General features: G+C 36.7%; 1 protein-coding gene across 2 annotated transcripts in view; it reads right to left on the bottom strand.

Moving 5' to 3' along the window:
- The window catches only part of ADK (adenosine kinase), a 274,629-nt gene that overhangs the window by 75,147 nt on the left and 175,060 nt on the right, over nt 1–24,422 (bottom strand). For both annotated transcript variants that reach the window (XM_048311027.1, XM_048311028.1), the window contains exon 7: nt 4,437–4,607. In XM_048311027.1, coding sequence (XP_048166984.1) covers nt 4,437–4,607 — 171 coding nt within the window. The remainder of the gene's footprint in view (nt 1–4,436; nt 4,608–24,422) is intronic.

The raw sequence follows: 24,422 nt of genomic DNA, 5'->3' as shown, positions 1-24,422 counted from the left end.
TATTTACTGTATTACCTTGCCATTAAAGAGAGTTTTCTATGTCATTGAAGAGACTTGCTTTTATAAGGGCTTAAAAAGGGTATTAAAGGTTGTTGTCCAAACCACCTGCATTTGTAGGGATCTTTCTGTTAGTATTTGATACCTCACTTGAAAATATTTTAAATAAAGGAGGCACAATGTACCATTCCAGTGTAATTGTGAAGAGGAAATGATGACAGGACCCATTTGATATCTTATTCCATTCAAAGGGACTCATCTCTTTAAAGCCCAAGATTTCTAACTCCAGAGCCACCACTAAAACTATTGTCATTGCGTCTTAAAATGTACAAGTCTTGCACACAACCTGCTTTCTTCTCAGCACATTTGCTGTCACACCAGCAGCAAATTCCCAATGAGCTCACAGATGCTCTGTCTTTGCAAAACTTCAGATTATAATCCTGTAATTAATTTGTTCAGCGACTGGGTGTTTAGAAGTAACAGCTCTTTACACTAGAGAGGAAGAGGATAAATTTTCTAAAATTAATTGTTATCTTAGTTTTCTTTATTATTTGGTACTTTAAAAAAATTCACAATTTCTCTTCCACATAACCTCCTCAACTTCTACTGATCGCTGTACACTGAATACTACAAGTTATATCATTGTCTTAGGGGTTTTTTTGTAAAGCACTAGATGAGGAGCAAAATGTGTCCATAACTCCAAAGTTTCTAAACTCTAAAATTTTTCAGTGATGCCCTGCCTACACATAGCAAGAGAACCCAGAAGATCTTTATCTCATCAATATCAACAAATATTCCTTCAAGTCATGAACTGGTGCCATATGCAAAGATCAATCATGTGAAACCCTTAGAGCGTCCCTTAAGTTCTTAAGAAACTGCTATCCAGCTGCACCTGCAAAAACACACAGACCGTTCCCCCAAAGGTAGTTCCTTCCCTGAGGAGATGCCATTGTAACCCACAACTTTTGGGGACACTGGAAATTGAATTCACATTCCTGTGCCCACTATTGACTTCGACAGGTCAAGTATTTCAGGCACATCAAAATTTAGCCCTAACTGTGAAAATGGAAAGAGGTACATACAAATTTAGTCTCCTTTACTTGCCTAGAATAATTGCTGTCAAGAAACTTTCTACAACTCTGTGTAAAGATGTCACTTTCCAAGCTTTCACTCTTTTGACCATTCTGTTACAGAAAGTTACTCTGAGTTGTAAAATACATATTCTAAGGTGAGCTTTTACCGCTGAATTAAGCAGCAACTTGTGACAAAGCAGTTATCATCAGGAGATAATTGACCTTATTTGAGAGTTAAGCATCCTGAGGCAAAGTAGAGTGTGCTTAATCCTGGCAGGTTAATTATCCAGTGATTATGGTAGCTTGGAAGGTATTACTGCTAAGAACCATTTGCAAAATGACACTATTAAAAAAACCTTAATTTAATAAAAATTAAAAGCAATGACAATAATCAAGTTCTTCAGTCATGTATTGCTAGATAATGACTGCAGAATGGCCCTACTTGGTTAGCTGCAATGACCATATCATTATTCCTTTTCTGAATGTTCTGTATTAAATTTATTATATGAAGTACCATTAATAAATAAAAAAAATTCAAGACAAGATGTTTAGGTAGGTTATAAATGAGATTCAAATAAATTATCAAAACACCAGTGGTCACTGAGTTAATGCTGAAATTGATACATATACTGAGTTGTTAACACAGCATTCAGTATGTAAACTGCAGTTAAGAGTATGCTGGCATTTACATTCAAAACTAGAATATTTATTCTGAGAGGTTTATAACTTGCCCATTTTAATTACCATCTGGCTGAAACTTGAAATAACCAATCTCCATTCAGATGTAAATTTTTAAGTAGAAGATGTAATTTAAAATCACTTTGCCAATTGTTTTTAGTTTAGGAATGGCAGCAATTTGGAATTTTGCTGCACTTGGATGTTTTTGTATTACTCAAAAAATAAAACAGCTCAGTGCTTAACAATAGAATTTTATTGGACTATAATGTGAAGATAAATATAGGGAAGAATAAAATTGTGTCTAAGAGTATTGTTTGTACTAATGAAGTAACAACCACACCACTTAGTATGCCTTGCTTATTTGCTAACTTATGAACTTACACTGATGGAAAATGTAGCAAAAAGCAAGTGAAAATCACACTAAATGGACAAAAATTTGTGTTGGCTAGCTGAAGTGGTTCATGACCCATCAAGACAAAAACACACAAAAAAATCCTGAATGTGACAGAAATTAATATGGGAGGAAAGAAAAAGCACCAAAACCAAGGGCAGATGCTACTAGAAGGCAGAATATATCAGACTGAGCTTTTAAGTTTTGCAACTACTTTTTATCAAAAACCATATGCAGAGAGTAGGAATGCTGACGATGAGAAGACACAGAAGCCACTCAAAACTAGAAGTACATCATGCCAAAAGCATGGTTTCAAGTCACACAGAAAGAGAATAAACCATTGCAAGCAGCATTTCGACAACTCCTAAGCAGCAGCAGCCAGCTTATGTAGCAGCAAGCAGAGACTAAACAATGACCAGGGTTTCATGATTAGTGTAAGTAACAAAGAAGCTGGTACTCAGAAGTATTTATATATATTGCATCGCCAAGTTTAAGGATGATTACTTCAGTTTAAATAGTATCTTTTACCCTGAAAGACACTAAAATGCTTCAGAAATTATATACAGAAAATGTAGGGAGTCTTTCAACTTCAACAAATACAAGAGCACCACACAGTATTTTTTGACAGCAGGTGAATAATACCATAACAAGCTGAAATGACACAGGAAATTAACACAGTTTGAATAAAATTTCTGAAATGGGAGTGTCACTGGTATCATGGGCTACTGCTTATAAAATACACAAATATACAGAAAGTAACAACCTATGAACAATAGCACCTAATGAACCACTGTGATCTGAATTATCCTAATAGGTCAGTGGAGAAATAGTTATATAAAAGACCTACAGGTTTTAATCCCAGAAGTCTCTGTGAAGCCCTTCTACTCCAAAATTGACTCGATTTGGTATTATTCAATTTGTGAAATCTCACAGGATTTTTTGTGTCAAGATTATACTACTATTAAATAAAAATATTCAGTACCATTTTTGTGAGGACTGTATCAAGAAAGATGTACAAAAGTAACAGCTGGAAATAGCAAGAACATGTCTAAAAAATGTTTTTTCTGTATAGTTAACTTTAGTTAAAAAGGTTTCCCTTAGCCCACTGCATTTAAAAACACTGCAATTTCCTTTGGTTTAAAAGTAAGTATTTTTAATTTTTTTAAATTCTTATATCAATGCTAGCCCCTATGTGGACATGCGGACAATAGCTTAAAAACTGACTTGTGTTGGTGCCAGTCCCTGTGTCACAATCAGGAATAACCACTGACAGGAGTAAGTTGCTTTTCCATCATTTTCCTGTACTCATGTAGTTATCGCGAGTGACAAACCCACATTTCATTTAGGTGTGTCACACATTTCAAAGCTTTTTTCAACCTTTTCCTGCTGAGAAACTAATAAATACTTAAGAACACTATTTAAAGTGAAAAAAAAAATCAAAAAGTGCTAGCACTATGATGAGTGAAATCTGAATTAATTTGGTCTATTAATATGGACTTCCAGGCAGAATTTCATGCAATCCGTTTGCCAACTTATATAGCAAAGATAAGCCTTCCTTTGATGGACTGCCAGAACATCTTCCATAAAATCAATGAGAACCTTTTAAACCAACCCTCTATTTCTTAGTTTTCTCCTCCCACTTCTCCCCAGAGAGTCATCTTCATCACAGAAAATGCTATTGATAGCAGCACTATGGGTACAGAATCAAGTTACAGAAGCTCAGTGGTAGCCCTTTATATGTTTTCTTCCAGCAGAGTTAAATTCAGGGTGAGGACATTATGCACATGGACAGTTATTACAAAGCACGAATGTGCTGGTTATTTCCTACCAGAATGAGCAAGTTGTAAACCTCTAACAGGTCAAGTGACATCTTTGGCATCTACTGAAATATCCCAGTCCAGTGACCACAGATTTAGCATTCTAGTGACACCTCACATGGTCAGATTCCCTCTAAAGAAAAAGGAGCACCATGAATCACAAAATCATCAAGGTTGTAAAAGACCTTCAAGACCATCAAGTCTAACCTTTGACTGATCATAACCCCATCAACTAGACCTGCAGCACTAAGTGCCACATCCACTCTTTTCTTGAACACCTCCAGGGATGGTGAGTCCACCACCTCCCTGGGCAGTTCATTTCAATGCTTGACAACCCTTTCAGTGAAGAAATTCTTCCTGATATCCAACCTGATCCTCCCCGGGCCCAGCTTGAGGCTATGTCCTGGGGAAGCAGGCTCTGAGACACAAACACTTACGTGCAAGAGATACAAATACTTCCATTATTTTCTTAAGACTCACCGTTTCATTTCCAAAAAGAACATCCACATAAGGCATGACTTTCATCATAGGCTCTTTGTAGAATTGGCTTATAAATGGTGCAGAAAGATTCAAGCTGAAGATCTTGTTGTTGGCAGAAGCCTGAGCAGCCACTTTTAATACTGCTTCTGGTGACACTGTCAGGAAGAATCCCTGCAAGCATCAAAACAAATCAATGTATGTTACTAATTTTGTATTAGGTACCACATGAAGCATGCTATTTCTGTAAAGTCTCTCCCAACCCACATTTGTCATACACATGCACAGATAAAAACTTCTGGGAAATACTGCCTTTCCATTAAGGTATTAGAGAGGTGACAAAGCATCTGCATATGCCTAGAATCACAGCCTTTCAAAATGAAATATAACTCCCTACATCTGCATTCCATGGAGTACACTTTCCCATGGCAGCTGAGACTAATGTTCATATTTTAAAACGTGATGTATTATAATTCTACATGCTACTTTATAGTACTAGAGTCAATCAGACTGTGCTGCTTAATTCTGAAGTCCAGTATGATGGCTCTATACACAGCTAGGAGACTAATGAGATCTCCTATCTTAAACATTAGTACCTTGTTTACAATAAAGGACTTGAATATGCTGACTTTGTAGCACTTGCTACTGTTTTGCAGAAGAAAACCTAGGGGTTTTCATGTTTCCACACAAGTATTTTATTTGCCCCCCTCTCCCAGAAGTACTTTTCTTTACTCAGAACATCAACATTAAAGTATCAACTTCCACAAATCACTACTTGTCTACTAAATTGTGAATGCTGATTTAGACTCTATGAAGAACAAGGCTGCCAATTTGAATTTAGCATTGCAGATGGTTACCCCAACCACACGTGTTCCAGGAGCCATGTAAAGATCCCCTACAGCTTCATTAATCTACTAATTAAACAAAGGCTTAGACTTTGCGCTAATTAAACAAATTTTGCATGTTTTGTTTTTATAATTCTAAAACTTATTTTACTAACTGTTCTCTAAACTCAGTGAAAAACAGCAATTTTCAAGCATGAGCAGCAAGTGCAAAATTTAAGGCCAGAGATAATGTCTAAGGCACAATGAGAAACAACTTTGAGGAGGGTCTGACAAATGAAACACCATCTCAGTCCTACAGATAACACCACCACCATGACACTCCAAAAAGGTGTAATAGTGAAACAGTCTTATTTCCCAGTTTTTATCCATATGATTATGCCTTTGAATCACAGAATATCTGTATTTTCATCCTGCGTACTTCAGTTATTGGATCATTTTAGGCATTCTACTCAATGGAAAAAAATAATGAAAGTCTACAGATTAAAGACTACTTTGAGAATATATCTATTTATTTCTCCTTACTCCACACTCTCCAGTATAAAAACATGGTTGATTTCAAAATCTGGGCACAATTTGCTATTTGACAAAGTCCAAAGGGCGTAAGAATCCTATGCATGTAGTGGAGCTCATCAGTACCCTGAACGACTGTAAGCCTGCAAATATCCAAGCTTCTCTATTAATTTTACATTCTGAAGAATTAAAATGAAAGTTTATATAACTTCTCATCTCCATAGCAATCTCTACCATCTTGTAGTTTTTTATTTAATGAACAGAGAGATAGATTTTTTAAAAAAATTGTTCCAAACACACAATAAAAATCTTTCAACGGTAACGTGTTGCCAGCTCTGGATGAATGACAGATTGCTCTACACCGGTCTATGTAAATAGTAACCTGGTCAAATAATTAGGCTTCTTACCAATTTTAGGCTGAAAACTTAATCTGAAGTAAAATACATCTGATTGTAATTTAAGGTACAGAACACTATTCCCATGAGATCTTAACTCAGGCCTGCATCCAACTCCCTTTACCTTGGAAAGGCAACATAAAAGTGCTGAGACACAGATAGGAAAGCTTGCTTTTCAGATCCTGCAAAGTAAAGGCCAGGAAATCTCAAAGGCTAGAGCTCTGTCTTCTGGGTTTCTTAAAAATCACTTCTGCCATTTAATTGCATTCTTCCATGGTTTTGTTTATATTTTTATTTAAATAACTGTTTGACATTAAACCATCTAGAAATTAAGAGTTCTGTGTATGACAACTCTTTGCCAAGTATAAATTTTCTTTGCAAAACAAGTTGTAGCAGTACAATCCACACAATGGAATTAACAAAGTAGGGAGAAAATGTACAAAACTTAACCTGAAGAGATATGGATTTGAAGAAACCTAATCCAAGCCCCCTCTTTAAGTATTTAAATCGATTTTGTCTCACTTTTAGTGGAATTTCATGCAGCTATGCCCAGTGCAGTCACAGTAACCCAGCTTCGAAAATTTAAATTACAACTAGACAAGCCACAGACCACCCTACTGCGGCATGCTACAGTTGTGTACAGGAATGAATTCCCCTAAAACAAACAGGTTTTCTTATATCTCACTGGGATTCAGAGCAAAGTTGTTCTGTGACTTCCTTAGAAACTCAGCCTGCAGGCTTCTTGCAGCTGCCGCTGCTTTTGGTCCAGACAGATATATACAAAGGAATGTCGAAGCCAACTACTCTTACCTGCTCAAACAATTAACTGTCCACCAACATTAGCTTCGAGTGGGAGAATAAATGTATCCTGTATCACTGGTGTAAAAGACTTTGTATTTCACTAGTAGGAAGTTCTATTCCCACTAACAAGAAGGTTAAGAGGCTCCTCAGAAGATAATCTATACCCACCTACACACCTTCAGAGAGTTTTAGGCTCCTTTTACCCTCAAAACCCAAAGGTACTTAAAACAACCATGAGGAAAATACCTGTAATCAAAGGATGAGACAGTTAACAAACAGAAATTCCTGGGAAATGTACACTGCACAGAAAAATGAAATTACTGTGTATGTATCTATCTTTGTGAAGGAGGGGATGCTGGTGGACAGCCAGCTCAGTATGAGCCAGCGTGTGCCCAGGTGGCCAAGAAGGCCAACGGCACCTTGGCCTGTATCAAGAATACTGTGGCCAGCAGGACCAGTGTAGTGACTGTCCCTCTGTACTAGGCACTGGTGAGGCCACACCTTGAGTACTGCTTTTAGTTCCGGGCTTGTCACTTCAGAAAGGACATTGAGGCACTGGAGCATGTCCAGAGAAGGGCAACAAGGCTCAAGAAAGATCTAGAAAACCTGTCTTACAAGAATGGGTGAGGGACTTGGGATCGTTTGGTCTCAAGAGGAGGCCCAGGGAGAACCTCATCACTCCCTACAACTGCCTGAAAGGAGACTGCAGTGAGGTGGGGACTGGCCTCTTCTACTGTGCCTACAGAGGACAAGAGGAAACGGCCTAAAGCTGAGACTGGGGTGACTCAGATTAGGTATCAGAAATCTTTTTTTTCATTGTTAGGGTGATCAGGCATTGGAATAGGTTGCCCAGGAGTGTGGTGGAGTTACCATCCCTGGAGGTACGTAAGAGGCATCAGGATCTGGTGCTGGGTGATGTGATTTAGTGGTCACAGTGGTAGTGGTGGGTGGATGGTTGGACTTGATGATCTTAAAGGTCTCTTCCAATCTTGACAATTCTATGATACAAGGACATGTGACAACTGGGCAGTGCAGTCACAGAAGGTGAGCAGCAGAGAAAGGCAGCAACACTGAACATCAGGAAAACCTATAAAACATTAAAGGCTATCAGATATATTAGCAGCAGACAGCATTCCTTTGGTGTGTGCTGCTAAAGACTGAATATACCAGATGCTACTGCTTCATGATGTGCCACTATTTTCTGCTGCTCAAAATGTAACGAGTGTCTTTTCTATGCCAGGAGGAAGGTACCATTGTAACACATGCCAGAGAGCAAGGCTGAACCAAAATACACACTAGGAAAATAGGATGGTAGGCTGAATTATGTATATGCATGTTTATATGTACACATGCACAAAGCAATACCATTCTTACGCACTGTAAGCAGTTCTTTTATTTGGTGGGGAAAAACCCCCATTTTCCTGGTCGGATAAAAAGAAACAAAAAGGAAGAAATAAGAAAAACATGTTCATGTATTGCAGAGACATGGCTATGTGAGATACAGTCACTTGTTTGTAACTTAAGAGCTTTTAAAATTCAATAAGATGCACACAACAGCAGAGGACAAAGTCAATAGAGAATATCATATTAATCTCACTTTTACAATATTCAGGAATTCTTTGATGCACCTTATAAGATATGCCAGGGTACTGTGAATATTGGATAGTCTTTTACATTCAAATCTCTTTTTTTTTGTAGACACTAGCATTAGTGGAAGGATTTGGTGAGTTTACACACCAGTAATTTGTCTTGTAAGCCACCTCTCTCATTTTTATCACACACAGACCCAAAAGGTTTCTTCTGACCTACACTAAGCTCTTACAGCACTAGCTGTAGCAGATGTGAGGGCAGCAAATAAGGGTGTCAAAAGTGTCAGCAGCATAGAAACAGAGAGGGTTGAAGAGATGACCTCATGAAACTAGCACAACTCTGGCTTTGGTGAATGTAATTCTGTATAAGGTGTTCTGTCCAAGCTGAGAAGCCTTGCCTTACACTGAATTTGTGCTCACAAATTCCTTTGGATTACATACACAGAATGTTTGCACAATGAGGATCAAGATTTTTTTTTTCCAAGTGAGTATTTCCAAACAAATGCAGGGCAAGATGATAACAAACAGCCTTCCAATTTGGGATTTATTATTCTTTAATAGTACAGAAGCAATATTGCCTCAAGAACATACAGAGAGAATAAAAATTAGAATTGCTTTCAAACCTACTACCTCCTAAAATGCATATACCCTCTCTTTCTAGCTCTTCCACTCTCCTTGCCACTCCCTTTCACAGAGTGGATTACATGAAAATAACTTTATCATATGAATGACAGAATTTTGAACCATGGCATTTCTGAGCTGATTTGGGTATGCCATTTGGTAACAATGTAAAATCAATAAATTGTAAGTGTGAATCAAAATATTTAACTTTCAGGAAAACAGATACAACAGTCTGCTGCCATTTAAGACAAATTATATTCTGCCAACAGGAAAGGAACACATCATTTAATCCAAAATTATTTTATAGCAAGCATTAACATAAAAATGCAATTATGACATCACACTCTCATCCATCTAAAGAGTGGAATTTTTCAGGCACATAGAAAGCTTGACAGTTACGTAGTGACAGTCCTGATAAATACCATGATTCAGTAAAGCCCTACAGAAATCATCTAACTTCAAGTGTGCTGGCAGTTCCAGTGAAAGAGTGAGAGCGCTGAGGTGCCAGAAAAACTTGCTCCATTACATGACAGACACAACCGAGTCAGAGCTTTTGGACCTGGTTAAGTTTCCTATATTCTGTACACAAAGAGAGCTTCAAGCCACACACTTGGGCAGAAGAGGCATCCCTCAGCTCTGCTCTGCCATCAGTCTCATCTGCTGCAGTCTAGCAAAAATACCAGAGCTTGGAAAGAGTGAGGCTGCAACACATGGCAATTCCTGAGCTGGAGAATGAACCACTAGGTAACTGCTCCAGACGGAAGAACTTACACAAGGCTTCCAGGTGCTCTTACAACCAGAAGAGTCTGAAAGACTTTTTTATTCCAGTCTCTGAACTGTCTGAGCACAGATGGGGTGCAGTCCATGTCCCACTCACTGTGAGACATAGCAATGAAAATCATCTTCCCTCAGAACAGGAACCAGAAGGAATCTTCTTGGAATGATAGAGCAAAAGCTCTTCATCTGTCTTAGTACTTATGTGAGTTTAAAAGAGCAGGGAACAATCTAAAAACTACCTTTAACAGTGAAACATCTGAGCACATTACCTGGAATGTGCAAGACTGCCAAGGTAGCAGATTTATTGACACCTTACCTCTTGAATCTCTGAGTTTTGAGCATTTATACTTGCAACCTGTTCCTGCTTGAAAGTATTGTTAAATTATTTTCCTTACTGAGCTACAACAGAATAGTCATACGGATACTAAAATACTCACAGTATGGGGAAAAAGCCCTCCAGAAATAATTAACAAGCCCCCACAAATAAAATAATCAACATGACCTTTACTAATAGATGTGCTTGTGCTTTAACATAGGGTTTTACTTTCTCTAGAAAGGACGAAAACTCTTTATCCACTTGGGAAATGTTCGGTCTGTAAATGAGTGAAATACATGAACGTTATTTTAATCTGTGTTCCTGTTCTTCCTGTAATAGGTACTTCAGGAACTTAGAAAGTACCTAGACAATATCAATTGCAGTTTTGGACTAAATTTTATCTCATAATGATCAGCAAGCAGTTAATGAAACAAAACTCGCTGTTTTTTGTCCAGTTCCTACTGGAGACAGTTGTTTTAAATCAGGAAGTAAGGACAGCAAGTATGCAACAATTTCTCTGAGTAATTGTTTTGGCTTGTTCCTGTATGCATTGTTTATTTTTATGAAAGTATTGCTTTATAACTGGAAAATGACTAAGCCATAAACTATTGTTTTATCATTCTGAGTGGCCAGTGTTTCTGTTTTCGATAAAAGCCAAGTTTCAAACAGTTTTCAGGAACATAGGAAAAAACCTAACTGTCAGTAAATGTGCTTATATTGACCGTGACATTTTCCTCTATGATGGTGCCAACATGTCAGAAGGAGAGGATTGCTTTCAGACTTGAACAGCTTCTTTGCTGCTGAAGTGAACTCTCATTGCTGCCATACTTGTATCTATCAGTAGCAGAAAACCTACAATATCTGGCACTGCATGTAAAAGAAAACAATTATTTTATGCATATATTACCAATTTATTTTTTAAATATTTTTCAATTCTGATTACTATTGATTAAATTTGGCACTCTCCAGGAGGTGTTCCAAGCCACGTTTAAGACAAAGTAATTGTGTGATTTTACTTAGGAGATATGTACTTACAGAGTGTGTAGATGAGAACTTTAACAATGAGGTGTAACTCATGTCCCAGAGAGCAGTAATATACCTACTTTTGGTGTAATGTAGAGCAGTAATATACCTACTTTTGGTCCTATTTCCCTGAAAAGTACAGAGTTAGTTAAGATCTTAATTCATCTTGCCAAAAACGAGCTCACGAATTTGTTTGACATGGTTCCCTGAAGTCTGCCCCTCTGTGAAAAAGCAAAAACACCTCTCAAATATGCTCCCTCAAACTCAGTATATACTTTGACATGACTTTATTAAGCTCAGGTATAAGATGTATACATTTAATTATATTGAATTTATAATAAAATTTTGGAGGAAGTACTAAACGTCATCTGGGATATAGGAGCCCAGAGATTTTATTACTTTGATTAATAATTCAACCTCCTTTGCCTCTGTTTACCCACTTGCAAAAGAGTTATAATGATAAATACACCTCCATTGGCAGAACCAGTAGGAAGTTTAATTACTTAACATTACTAAAATGACTGAAATTTTGTGTTGAAAGGTATTATAGAGTATAGGGTATTACCATCAATAAAATATAAGCTGCAAATCAAGCAAGCTATGATAAAGAGCAAGCCACTTCATTTCTCCTAGTATCCCAGAACCACTCTACCACACATTTTTTTCATCAAAAACCAATTTAATCCTTACTGAGAAAGCCATGCATCTTAAAAAATTGTTAAATTGCTGATTAAAGAGAGAAACCATTTCTTTCACCCTTCATCCTTCTAAAATAACTCTTTATTAGGTTTCTCTAACTCATCTATTAATATGAAGATAACCTTGTGTTAAGACCAAAACGTAGATTCGGGCATACCTTTTTATTGTTTTATTAAACAATATCCAGAAGTCTAAAAATTGGCATCAATATTATTGATGATGTTTGGAACAATGAGATAACTGGTTTTCAATCTTAATTGCCAAAATTTTGAGCATAATCCCAGGATCCTTGTCCCAGCAAATAAGCACTTCAGGAAGCACAGAATAAGGTACGGTTAATTTAGGCCCTTGATGATTGTGCAACATTTGCTTTTTTGTATACGGCTAGTTCCATTAATATAATGTGGCATCTCATAAATTATGTAAACATCAACCATATGTTGAATTCATTCAAGTTTGGTGTGTACATAATATTTACAGTATATTAGTAAATTGAGAGAATCTATGTAACTACAAATGCATAGAGAATTTCTAATTCTCTAGACAGTTAATCCTCAGTTTGAAAGCTCTCTAAGCAAATACTTTAAACAAGCCTATTTCTTGCTTATTAAAATAGCTTTGAACAGGAAGAGAACAAATAGGAGTATTTGCTTAATTAAATGTGCCTATAGCAGCACAATGGTCTGTTTTATGAATACAGGTTAAACACTCAGAGTGAAACAATGACTGACCATTGGTATATCAGTAGATAATCACTGCTGACTGGGTGTCAAAAGGAAAAAAAAAGTCTCATCAAGCTCTTGCTCTGTACTAGTATATACTGCTATACCTGTGGCCTCAGTGTCAGGATCCCCAGGTGATGCAGGGGAATGCAACAGTTACATCACATAAACAAACACAAGAATGAGTCCAGTGCCTGAGAAAATAAGTCAGTCTTACAGATTTCCCTGTCAACAATGTGGTCATGCTATGAAATGTTTCACTTGAATTCAGGTTAGAAAGCAGATACAAGGTATAATGAAATACAGGTATGTTTCTCCCTAAGCACTCTAAAACTGAAATACTTCAGCAGAAACCTTTCTTCCCTCCCCCAACTACCTTTGAGATCTTGTAATTTATAAGAACATAGCAGCATGGGGATTAAATATTAATCAAAGTCATTACCATCATCGTTAGAACATATTTCAAGAGCCCCAAAGAAAGAGCATATTATTTCACTAATAAAGATCATATCATCAGAAATATGTAGCATGGTAGGTATGAATAGAAAAAAAGAAATGATCAAGTGGTAAGTCAAAAGATTTCTGAAGTTTATAGCACTATTCAAATACTAACTCATCCTTTAACTGAGTTCATTTAAACACGGCAGACTCACCATGGGCAAAACTGAGCTCTGTATAGAACACACAGGTACACAGTACATTTAAAATATGTAACTTCGCTGAGTGAAAAAACCCACCCACCAAAATAAAGTTTAAAAAGAGGGGTCCAAACTCCATCAATATGTTAGTGAAATTCTGGAGCAGCTCCAAAGCTTCAGTGGAGATCTGAATTCATTTGGTGTGCAATAGGGCTTTCCCAAGGCACAACCAGGGCACCTGAAACCAACATTGTTCACAGGACGACTTACTCTTTGCATTAAAGAAATGACCAACTTTATGAACTAGTAGGACTTCCACTATTTGCAAATTAAGGTATAAATAATTATTAAACCAAATACCTCTCCCACTCCCCAAGGTGCTTCCCAGCTGATTTTAAACAGCCTACATATCCTTACATTTACTTTCATGTTCAAGCACCACTACTGCGTAGAGTTAAGTGCATAGTGAAATAAAAAGCTCGGAAGAACTAAAAAAATAATTGGCATCATAATAAAGGATATATTTCTTTCCATTTCCAGCTTACCAAGTTAAGAGTGTGTTAAATATTTCTTTTAAGTATCACTCTTCTCGCAACTCTATCCTCAGAACCACAATTCCAACAAAATGTCTTTTACAGCAAATGTAACATTTACTATGAGCATGCAATTAGGCCCTAATCGCTTGGATTAATTACCACATCAGGGTTTACAATAAAACATTTATTGCTCACACTTCCACACACTAAAATTAATTATTTAAAGAACATTAATGTTATTGCTTGGTCTTTTAATTTTCATTATAGAAAGACTCTTACATGGTTTTGTTTCTGAACACAAATAAATGAGGGTCAGGATCTATGCTAATCCTAATAATTATTAATATAGTTGAAATGTGGACAGTTGCTAAGCTCTAAACAGAGATATCTTCACTTAAATTAATTTGGGTAATAATAACTGCCTGTAGAATACTTTGAATACAATGAGCTGTGTGAGTGTTTTGCATTAATTATTGAATTAGTACTGAATAAGTACTTCCTTCAAATTCCAAGGGTGAGGGGGAAATAACCCTAATTATTAGCTTTTTAGAGCCAAATAATACTTACATTAAGTTCCTGTTTCTAATGAACTTATGAGCTCATACCTCAGAAACCCACTTTTAATAGCAGGACCACTACTGTAACCAGGGAGAATGGTGTTAGTCTTTTACTTTGCACTGCTGTTCAAGATGCTTCAATACTCTAAGTAAGTATTAATTTTCTACTGAATATTTTCCATGCTTCTCTACCTGAAACTGACTCCACTCCTGTTACATTATTTGCCCATCTTCAGAGAAAATCATACTCCAGATACAGCTAACATGACTGAATAAATATTTTTTCCCCCATTTAATTAAAAATAGTATTTTAAAAAACCGTTTTAGATCAATAAATGATCAGGTTAGATGGTCAGCCTATGACAGAGAACTAACCTTTCTTGATGCAGCGTATCAGTGAGTTTACAAGTCAAACGGTTTTGAGAAGAGGAAGCCCCTGAAACTTAGTGAGCTAATACTTGTGCTCCCTAAGAATGTGACCCTTTCAGTCTCCTTGGAAGTATAAGGCACCCAGGAACCTTCTCAATCTTCAGGGAACAGGTATCCAAGTTCGCTGGGATACATGTGCCCTCTGCAGATGTTGGGGTGTGTTTAGTAGCAAATGTTCATGTGACTGTACTTGTACAGCACTGTGCATCTCGGATATTCCATCAAAAACACTCCTGTGGCAGGGTGGCACTCGGGAAATACTCAGGCTGCTCATACACGCAGTGCAATGTGATTTTTCATAGCAGGATCACGTGCTACTGGTTTTAAAAATACTGTGCAATGTTACACATTTTTTCTGCAACAGTAGAAACATATGGGCACTATTTTTTTAATGTATGACAAAAAATGGATTTTGTAAACTGCCTTGTAGATGAGAACTTATAGTTCCAAATCAATTTACAGATTAAAAACAACAGTGCAGAATACAACTAGCAATTAAGAAAATCACTGCTAACTAGTTAGTAAGTGACTTCTTCAGACTCCTTTAAGTCTCCAAAACTTGTACTTGATGGAAACAAGGTTACATTCAAGGAGGTATTTCCAATATGGCAATTCCAATTTTGTAAGTCAGGCCTAACCCCCTGAACCAATGTCTCTTCTATTTGTTAGTGCCCAAATTAGTTCGTGTGGTTTAATTCAATTGGCTTATTTTTGAAATGTTGAAGTGTATAGGGAAAAAGAAGAGATTTATATGAGCTCATGTTCTTAAAAATGGTATTTAAAATTATATAAATCAAACTGCTTTTGAAACTCATGTGAGTTTTACAATATTCAAAGAAATTTCACATGGAAAAAATTTTCATGATAGGGGTCAAACATTAGAACTTCCTTGGAAGTATTCGAAATGACTGAACATAAAGCAACTGTAAACTTTGAATTTGCTCTAGCAAACCTCTAGGGGTCAATTGGAACCTGAATTATTGTAAAAATCTATGATATACTAGATCTGTGCGAAGTTGAAAAACATGGACAAAAAATATGTGGACAAACCATACAGTCTCCAACGTTCTATCAGCTTCTAAGAATGTACTTCAAAGCAGAGCATCCCAGGTAGTACTCTAACAATCAGAAATTAGCTATTTTACCCTGAAATAACCACCACAAAACTGATACACTTTGCAAACAAACCACGTAGATGCATTAGAAGTAGAACACCTTAGAGTTTGAGTTCCTTCTGCAGCCCTTCCGCTTCACATGGAGCATCTCTGAATTCCAAATTATGAAGTCAACGTGATCTTAATAATGCCTACAACCCTATATGTAGACAGTCCTTTGAACAGGAATGAGCTCTGTTACAGAATATTAATCAGAATATTAATTATGAAAAAATGTTCCCTGTTCTTTTTTACCCTTTACTTGAATCTTTGCCCATTCAATTTGTGTCCTTGAAAACAGAGAGAATAAGAAAAATACACACTAAAGCCATCATAATGCATTTAACAGTGTTAACTTGTGTGCTAATTTATACACTATAACCACGATTTCTGGATTAGACTATCACTGAATAACTTTGACATATTTGACGCACATAACAAAGACAAATGAAAAAGCACTCCCTTTAAAATCAGCATTGGAGCTCATGTTTCACTGCTTTTAAAAGAAAATGAAGTTGGGATGTCTCAAAGTCACCTACTTAGTTCTGAGAGGTTAAATCCCTTCCTTATGCCAGATAAACATAATTTCTAGTTTTTAAACAGCCAAACAAGAACATTTTGAAACTGTATAACAGAATAACCTCATTTTAGGGAATGAAAATTATTAGTCCACGTCAAAGTAAAATGCAGCATGCATTCTTCAAAGCAAACATGGAAAGTGTCTGTCTGAAGTTTTTGATATATTTTTACACATCTGTATCAATGACATGCCTTTATTTACAGAAAGTCAGATCATTTGGTATTTATTGAAGCTTGCTCTCTCTTCAAAACACCTAACTATGGAAATCAAGGATTTCCTTTTCACTCCTGTCCCTACAATGCATTCTCATCAACATCTATGGTCCAACCCAGTCATGAGTCTAGTAAGAAACCAAAGCTGGCAAAGTGGTATCAAACACTTCTATAAATAATAAGAAACAGAAGTGATGATGGTACCTTGAAACCAGAGCTCAGCAGTCATGGATAAATCCTTCACATTTCTTCAATTTTCTAATTTTTAGAGCTCTAATTTTCTTTTGTAAAGTCAGTTGAGACACAAATCAGCTATTCTGACAAAACTTTGCCCTGGAGAGCAGTATCTATATGATACTATTTGAAACATCTTCCACAGAACAAAATTAAGCATAAGAAGTTTCCTTCTGAAACAGATGTTCAGAACTGGTACGAATCACAGAAAAACTTATTACAACAGTCATAGCAGTTTATGCATAGCAATAATCATTGATATTTAAAGGGTTAAGTAGTTGGCAATGACACGAACAACAGAAAAAATTATTTGACAAGATTCCACCCTCATTCCAATCTCTACCAAAGCATCAATTGTAATTATAAATTTTCACCAAAGATGTCAGATTCTTATGTTAATCTCTGCACAATCTGACATTGCCATTCTTCCACTTGTATAGATGTGAACAGTTATCATTTTGTTTGTATGTCACCACAGACAACATAATCAATAGTTTTCATATCTTTCTGTTCACACTTTTTGTTAAAATGAATTTCATGAGTGCTGCTTACTTTTGTTCCACTATGAAACTTGTTACTGCTTGAATAGAGAGTACTTAATCTCAACAATAAACATTATAATGTATGATAGAGCAGTCAAGGGGAAAAAAAAAGTTTCAAAATTTTTTTCCAGTCCCCATTTTACCATAGTCTGTCCTTATCAAATTAATATCTAATAACAGAGACACGAAAGCAACACAATGGATGGCTTTGTTCACTTTAGATGTACTAATCTGAAGCACAAACTGCCTTTCACTCCTTTTCCTTTCATGTTCTGTAATTCTGTAGTAAGGAAATCTTATTTCATGAAACTCAAAGCAAAAAATTTGTAACTGGAAATTACTGGTTTATAAAATATTACATGCCAGCATCAATAATTTAAAGAAGATCCACAAACAGATGGATTGCTTGTTTATTGTTTCCATACCCAAAGAGCCAGGAAGGAAGCCTAAAGATATTCTTTCTGACCTGTCACTCAGGTGAAAGAACCATGCAGGCACATTCAGCTCTTCCTGCAGTTCTGCAGCAAAACTCCCTCACCTCTGAGCACAGTCAGCACAGTTGCTCCGTACCAGAAACAGACACTGATAGATTTTCATAACAGTTGTACATGACGCTGGTTGAAAAATTGTGCATCATAGGATAGTGGTTCCCGTGCAGGTAAACTTGATCCTTACTGTGCTGATCCATATACCTATTGTTCATGGATGCTACTTTAAAAAAAGTAATTTTTTAAATCAGTCACCAGGGGCACAAACTGAAATGCAAAGAGGAGAATAAATTTCATGCTAGCATAGGCTTTACTTTAGCTTTTACAAACGAGCACCACTGTACCAACAGTGAAAATGGTCTGGATTTTATATTTGCTGAACTTGACTTTAGAAACTGACTTTCTTGATATGCAGTCAGGTGGAAGTTTCCCTTCCAGGCACCAAAACAGACCAAACTGCTCCAACAGAAAAAACTTTTTTTGGATATAATGATTCAGCTAAGGTTTGAGGCTCTAGCTTCACCAAATGAGGACTTTCGACACTTAATACCCAACAGAGACAGTCCAGATCTTCTATTGACAGCACTCAACTGATTTTATCCAGTGTGAACCAGAACCAGTTAAGAGCTGGCTTCATCTACACCTTACCAGCTTACAACTGATATACCTAAAGCATAAATACACTTATATCACCTAACTGTTAGGTTTAGCCAGAGGTTATTACTGTTAGAAACTGCAGGCGTGGCCTTGCCTAGAAGCAGAGAAATTATGAGCTCCCCTTGAACGAGAGCCTCAGGCCTGTGAAGCTGATGCACTTAACTTCGGAAATCCAGCAGTACTCAAGTCTAAGTCTAATGCACATCCATAACCTCTGAGTTACCATAGTATGCTTCAGGCTGCTGAAAAAGCAGACTTCAGAGAATGGTTTGCAGCACAGCAGTACTTCTGTGTATGTGTAATAAACAGTCTCTGAAGTGTCTTCTGACCCTATTTACTCCTGAAAAACTGCATTCATACACACAGGAGTTGCAGAAGTCTTCCTGTGAACTTGCTTTTCTAGCAATTTGCTCTCCACAACAATTGCTTACATCTCACGTACCCTGCCATATTCCTGGCCACTCTAATCTTGGAGCAAAGAATCTTTAGAATATTCACTGCTAATAACAGTCCTTGGAAAATATTCAACAATTTCAAGACTCTATGATACATTTTAGAATTCAGATATTTAACACCACTGATGATTACCAATTTTCCACAATTACCACCAGAATCATTCTATGAGGATTCTATCCTGAGGATACAGATGACCAGGAGATGTGTGAAACTTTTATAAAACATCTTCTGAATGTCTGGCATTTTGATAAGAGTAATACTTTGTCTGCTTTTCTGACTGCCTGCTACAAATTTGTATTTGCCTTTGGATATTTTTCTTATGGCAAAAGAGTCTGTTGCAAGGAGACGTGTACCTTGGTTTTACTACAGTGAATTATGCATCTATTCCGAGATCATGCTCTCCCGAATGAACATCCAAGCCTGCTAAAAATGTCTGCCAACATACTGTGAAGATCTGGGAAATGGCACACCCTCACAAATGCCAGATGCAATTCTGCCCACAAGAAAAGTCAGATGGATTCCTCCAATAAATTCCTACTTCTTTTGTCTGCCTCTTGGTTGATATATGATACCACTGCAGATGTATCCAATTTTATTAAAATTTGTCCCATCAGCTCTACTCCAAAAGGAGAATTTTCAGATTTACCCTGAGATTGTGCACATTTGTTACAAGTTGTTTCTAAGCTGAAACCCAAGTGTTAAGCTTTATTCCATTTTAGTTCACCAAGGTCCATACCTGGTCAGGCAGTCTTCCATGTCTGTGGTTGTAAAAAACAACTGTATTTTTCTAAGAGTGCTTGTATATTTGAGCTCCCATCTCAGTAAATTTTTCAGTTAGCCCTGAAACTGGAATTATTATGTTGAGTTTGGATAAATTTGAAAAGCTTAATAAATAGTGGAGTTCAAGCTACAACACATCCCACAGGACTACATGCAATCCACAAAGATCTCAGCACAGCTAGCTCTTCAAATCCTAGCAGAAGCTTTGCTAAAGAACTAAACTGGAGAATAACATTCTTCAGTGTTGAAAGCTTAATACTGAAAGCTTTTCCTTAATGAGTGGCTAATAAAGTACTTTTATGGAGATACCAGTAAATCTATAATTACAGATATCACTCAATTCCCCCATCCCAAAGACATACCTAATGTTAATGAGTACACAGGAAATTCACACGGTTGAAAGCCAACACAGCTGTCTATGGTCTTTGCTCAATTTGACACTAATGAAATTGTGAACTACTCTGAAAGCCTCATGTCCAAAAAATCACCACATGTTGTAAAAGTATCCAGTTGAAAGTTAAAGTAGCAATTCAAAGTCATTTTGAAAAGGCTTTTAGAGTGAATATTCACTGTAATTTAAGCATGATAACTTACAAGTTATACACTGGAGAACAACTGCATTTGCTACATATTCAAGATTTTCCTAAGAGGGAAAACTGAGGAGGCCAGGTCTGAGCTAGTATTGTAAAATCTTGCACTGAATTACCCATACATTTAAAGACTGATGAAATAACTCCATATAAATAAATTCCCCTCCTTCCTCTGCCCCCCCCAAAATACAGATATAAAATATGCTGCTTATTCTGCACTGTTTCATGTACAGAAACTAAGCTTTTAATTCAACTTGTCTTTCTCTAGTATTACTACCCTGTAGAAAAGCGTGTGTTTTGTTTCTAAAAACGACATTTTTGGTATCATGCCCACATCACTTAGGATTCTGAAGATATTGTCCACAGTCATCCTCCCACTTCCAGTCACTCATTTTGCAACTAGTGTTTGCAGAGACTGATGATCTAGAAAGTCCCTTGTGGTAAGATTTTGTATTCCACTTTCTTTCTTCTCCACTGAGGGTAGTAAGCTCTATTCTATTCACATTTAAAGGAGCACAGAGTATAAAAGTTAGTGATGCCCATGGGAAGATACTTTCCTGTTTGGGACAAAGACAAGATTAATTGTCTTTTAATTGTGTGAGAAACACGGAGATAAATTTTAACACAAGTGTGAAAATGAATTGGGGTTACCATTTTTGTCACTGTGGTGTCACAACTGGCCTTGCGATAGATGAGTCTTAGTTTGTGTATGAAATTAATATACACTAAAAACTTTATTAATGGAAATATTAATTACTCCAGGATGATAACAGACCTTGGAACTAAATCAGATGCTCCTCAAGAGCACACCAGGGATAACTAAGTATTGTTACATGGGTGTCTTTCTCACCTGAGAAAAATACAATAAAGATTCTGTACATTTCAGTTTTTGCAGAAAACTATCCAAAAGTGTATTGGGGCTTCCTGTAGAAAGAGAAAACCTCTAAAAGGGGCCTTTAAAGTTGGCAAAATCAGTAAATTTAATCTATCCACTTTCTTTTGACCTTTAAACCTGACCTAAAAAAAGTGTTCAGCAACATAAATTTGATCTCTAAAGGCTGCTGCAGATCTCATTTTCTGCTGTTTTTCCATTAGGCATTTATGGGACTTGCTGGTGTTACAGGGGACTAGTAAAATGTCGAAGTAATCCTGCAGTTCCTGTGTATGAATTCAGCTTTTCCCTATGAGATGACAACATTTTTTTTGTCTGCCAGGGTTTTTTCAGATACTGGAGTATAAGACTAATACCATAGGTGTGATGTTATTTTTTTTTTCATTTGGTAACATTAACCAGATCTAGCAGTTCAAGTGTTGAAACAAAAGAATTTTTTCCTGAGCCAATAAGGTGGGTTGGTGCACATCTGCACTAATTGAAATCACAGCATAGCTCTTCAGGATAGGAATTGTATCCAAAGCATACAGAGGATTTGAAGATCTTGGTTGTGTGTTTGCACATTCTCGTAAGTGCAGAGGAAAGCAGCTGCTTCCATTTACGAACTATGCTGATACATGTGCCTCAATGTACCAGTGATATAATGTGCAACTTAGCAAGCTAAAGATTTGCCACCTGTTTTAACAAGGAATAGGAAAGGACAGGTATAGAAGGCAAGACAACAGAAAAGAATTTATAATAAAGATATCTAATTTTCAAGCAGCACATTCAATAATTTGTGCTATAATTCTCAAGGATTAGAGCTAGAGCATAAAAATAACATGTTATTTATTATATCATCCTGCCCTTTCATCCACTGATAACGGCCCTTGACTTCCAAGTTCCCTTCTCCCATCTTTCTGGCTATTGCACTGTTTTTGCATAATGCAGTCAACCCGAATTCACTTTCCACTCCTTTTATGCCATAGTAAATTTTGATGTAAATTCTTCTTTCTGAAGTGTTCTTTTTCTCTTGACTTTGCTAACTTTTCCCTTTTTGATGCTCTTACCTAACAACTCTCTCAGAACCTCTTTTGAAATATCCCCTTTGATAGTACTGAACATTGTTCTACAGGTGGGTTTAACATATCCTTACACTACCTCTGGCTCCAGCCTATTTTGAGGTAATCATTACCAAACACATTTAAGCTGATGGTGGAAGGACCTTTGTTTCTTCTCTTCTCTCTCTTTTAGTCCTGCCTTATTCTGTCCTAGCTGAGATCTCTATTTTCAAACCACATTCTCAATTCAAGTGACAGCATAAACAAATACTTGAAGTATTTTTTTATGTTGTCACTTGAATTCTTCTAGTAGTTTCTGCATAGAATTTCCTTTACTTATTAGTCACACACAGCTTCAATGGAGCAGACATCACCTTATTCCAAATGCATTTGAAAAAGAAATACAAATAATTTTCCATTCATCACCTCCCTGAATCGAGTATTCGGGATTTGGCTTCTCTTCCAGGCTTTGATACCCATCTTAAGCCAGACTGTCTGTGAGCATTCACTGCTTGCTACTTCACTTTTGAAACAATTAGCTACCTGCTTTTATCCCATTCTGTCCCACAAGCAGGTGGACAGCTTCCCATAAGCCTCTCCTTTTCCAGACCCACGATAAAACTTTTAGCGCTGGAGATTCTGGGAATTCTGGAATACTCAGACCAACATCATCGCTATGTTCTTATTTTTATGTGCTTTCCCTACTGCACACTCTGCAACAGGAAATATTTCTTTGAGCAGCACCCCAGCAGGGCTTGGATCTGTCATTGTGCTCCAAGGCACTACAACAATAGATGAAAAAAGAGTAAGTTTGAGTGAAAGTTTATAGAGAAAGTTCCAGAGACAGAGAGCAAAGAGAGCAGGGTTTTGAGTGTGTTTTACTCCATGCAACTCACATAATACTGACCACAGTCAGTCCATATGCTGCAACTGTAGTAAAACAACAGAAGAAATGGAGTGGGGTAAAACTGCAATTCTTTTGTTAAACAGCAAAAATAAAATCACTCATTATTGATTTAGTCCTGGAAAACCATAAAAGCGTTTCTATTCAATAATTAAATACTGCACAGCAGAGGGAGTTAAACCAAAGAGAGTTAGGATACTGACATTATCACAAGAGAAGAAAAATTTAGTTCAATCAATGAATTTCAGTGTCAACAGAAGAAAATAAGGATTGTGATCACATACAGTCATAAGTGTTCCTTTGGAAAAAAAAAAATCATATAATTAAAGGTGCTAGTTTCCACATCAAATTCCACTTTGGACGTGGTTAAATTCCAGCTTGGTTAAGTATTTCCTGTCTATTTAATTTCATCCTGTAGATCCAGCTGCACATAGTTATTCCACACTTCCTGTTCTAAACTATCACATAGTGCCATTGTGAGTTATTGAGCAGCTTCATTCTTTTAGATCCTTTATATGATGTATCAATTACATCATCTAGAAAGTGCTTTGAGACTCTGAGAAGTTACCAGAGATGTCAAGTTGTATCCCTAACAAACAACATGTAAGTGCAATCTTAAAAAACCCCCAACTTTTAAAAGGTAATATAAGTAAAGTAAGAACTGTTAGATTATGGCAAATTATGCAGTGACCAAAAAATAAAAGCCAAATAAAAATTAATTCCAGACAGAGTTTTCAGAAAAGTTACCTCAATCTCATCACAAACAGGCTGCAGTTTCTATGATGGTATCAGGGGAAAAAAATCATAGAGATTTAGAAGCAATACACAAAACTAAAAAACTGATAAATGTATTTTTCTGTATTTCCTCTCTTTCACTTTTTTGCACTATATAAGAAGTAGATGACAAAACACAAGTATATCCTGTCAATCACTCAGTAATACCCTAGCACTCTTACCAGCTCACAAAGGACCAGAGAAGTTGCGTCCTCAGATAACACCTGG

This window comes from Corvus hawaiiensis, chromosome 8, assembly GCF_020740725.1.
Source record: "Corvus hawaiiensis isolate bCorHaw1 chromosome 8, bCorHaw1.pri.cur, whole genome shotgun sequence".
Classification (NCBI taxonomy): domain Eukaryota; kingdom Metazoa; phylum Chordata; class Aves; order Passeriformes; family Corvidae; genus Corvus; species Corvus hawaiiensis.
Note: the sequence above shows the minus strand (reverse complement) of the source record. Positions and strands in the feature narration are given on the sequence as shown.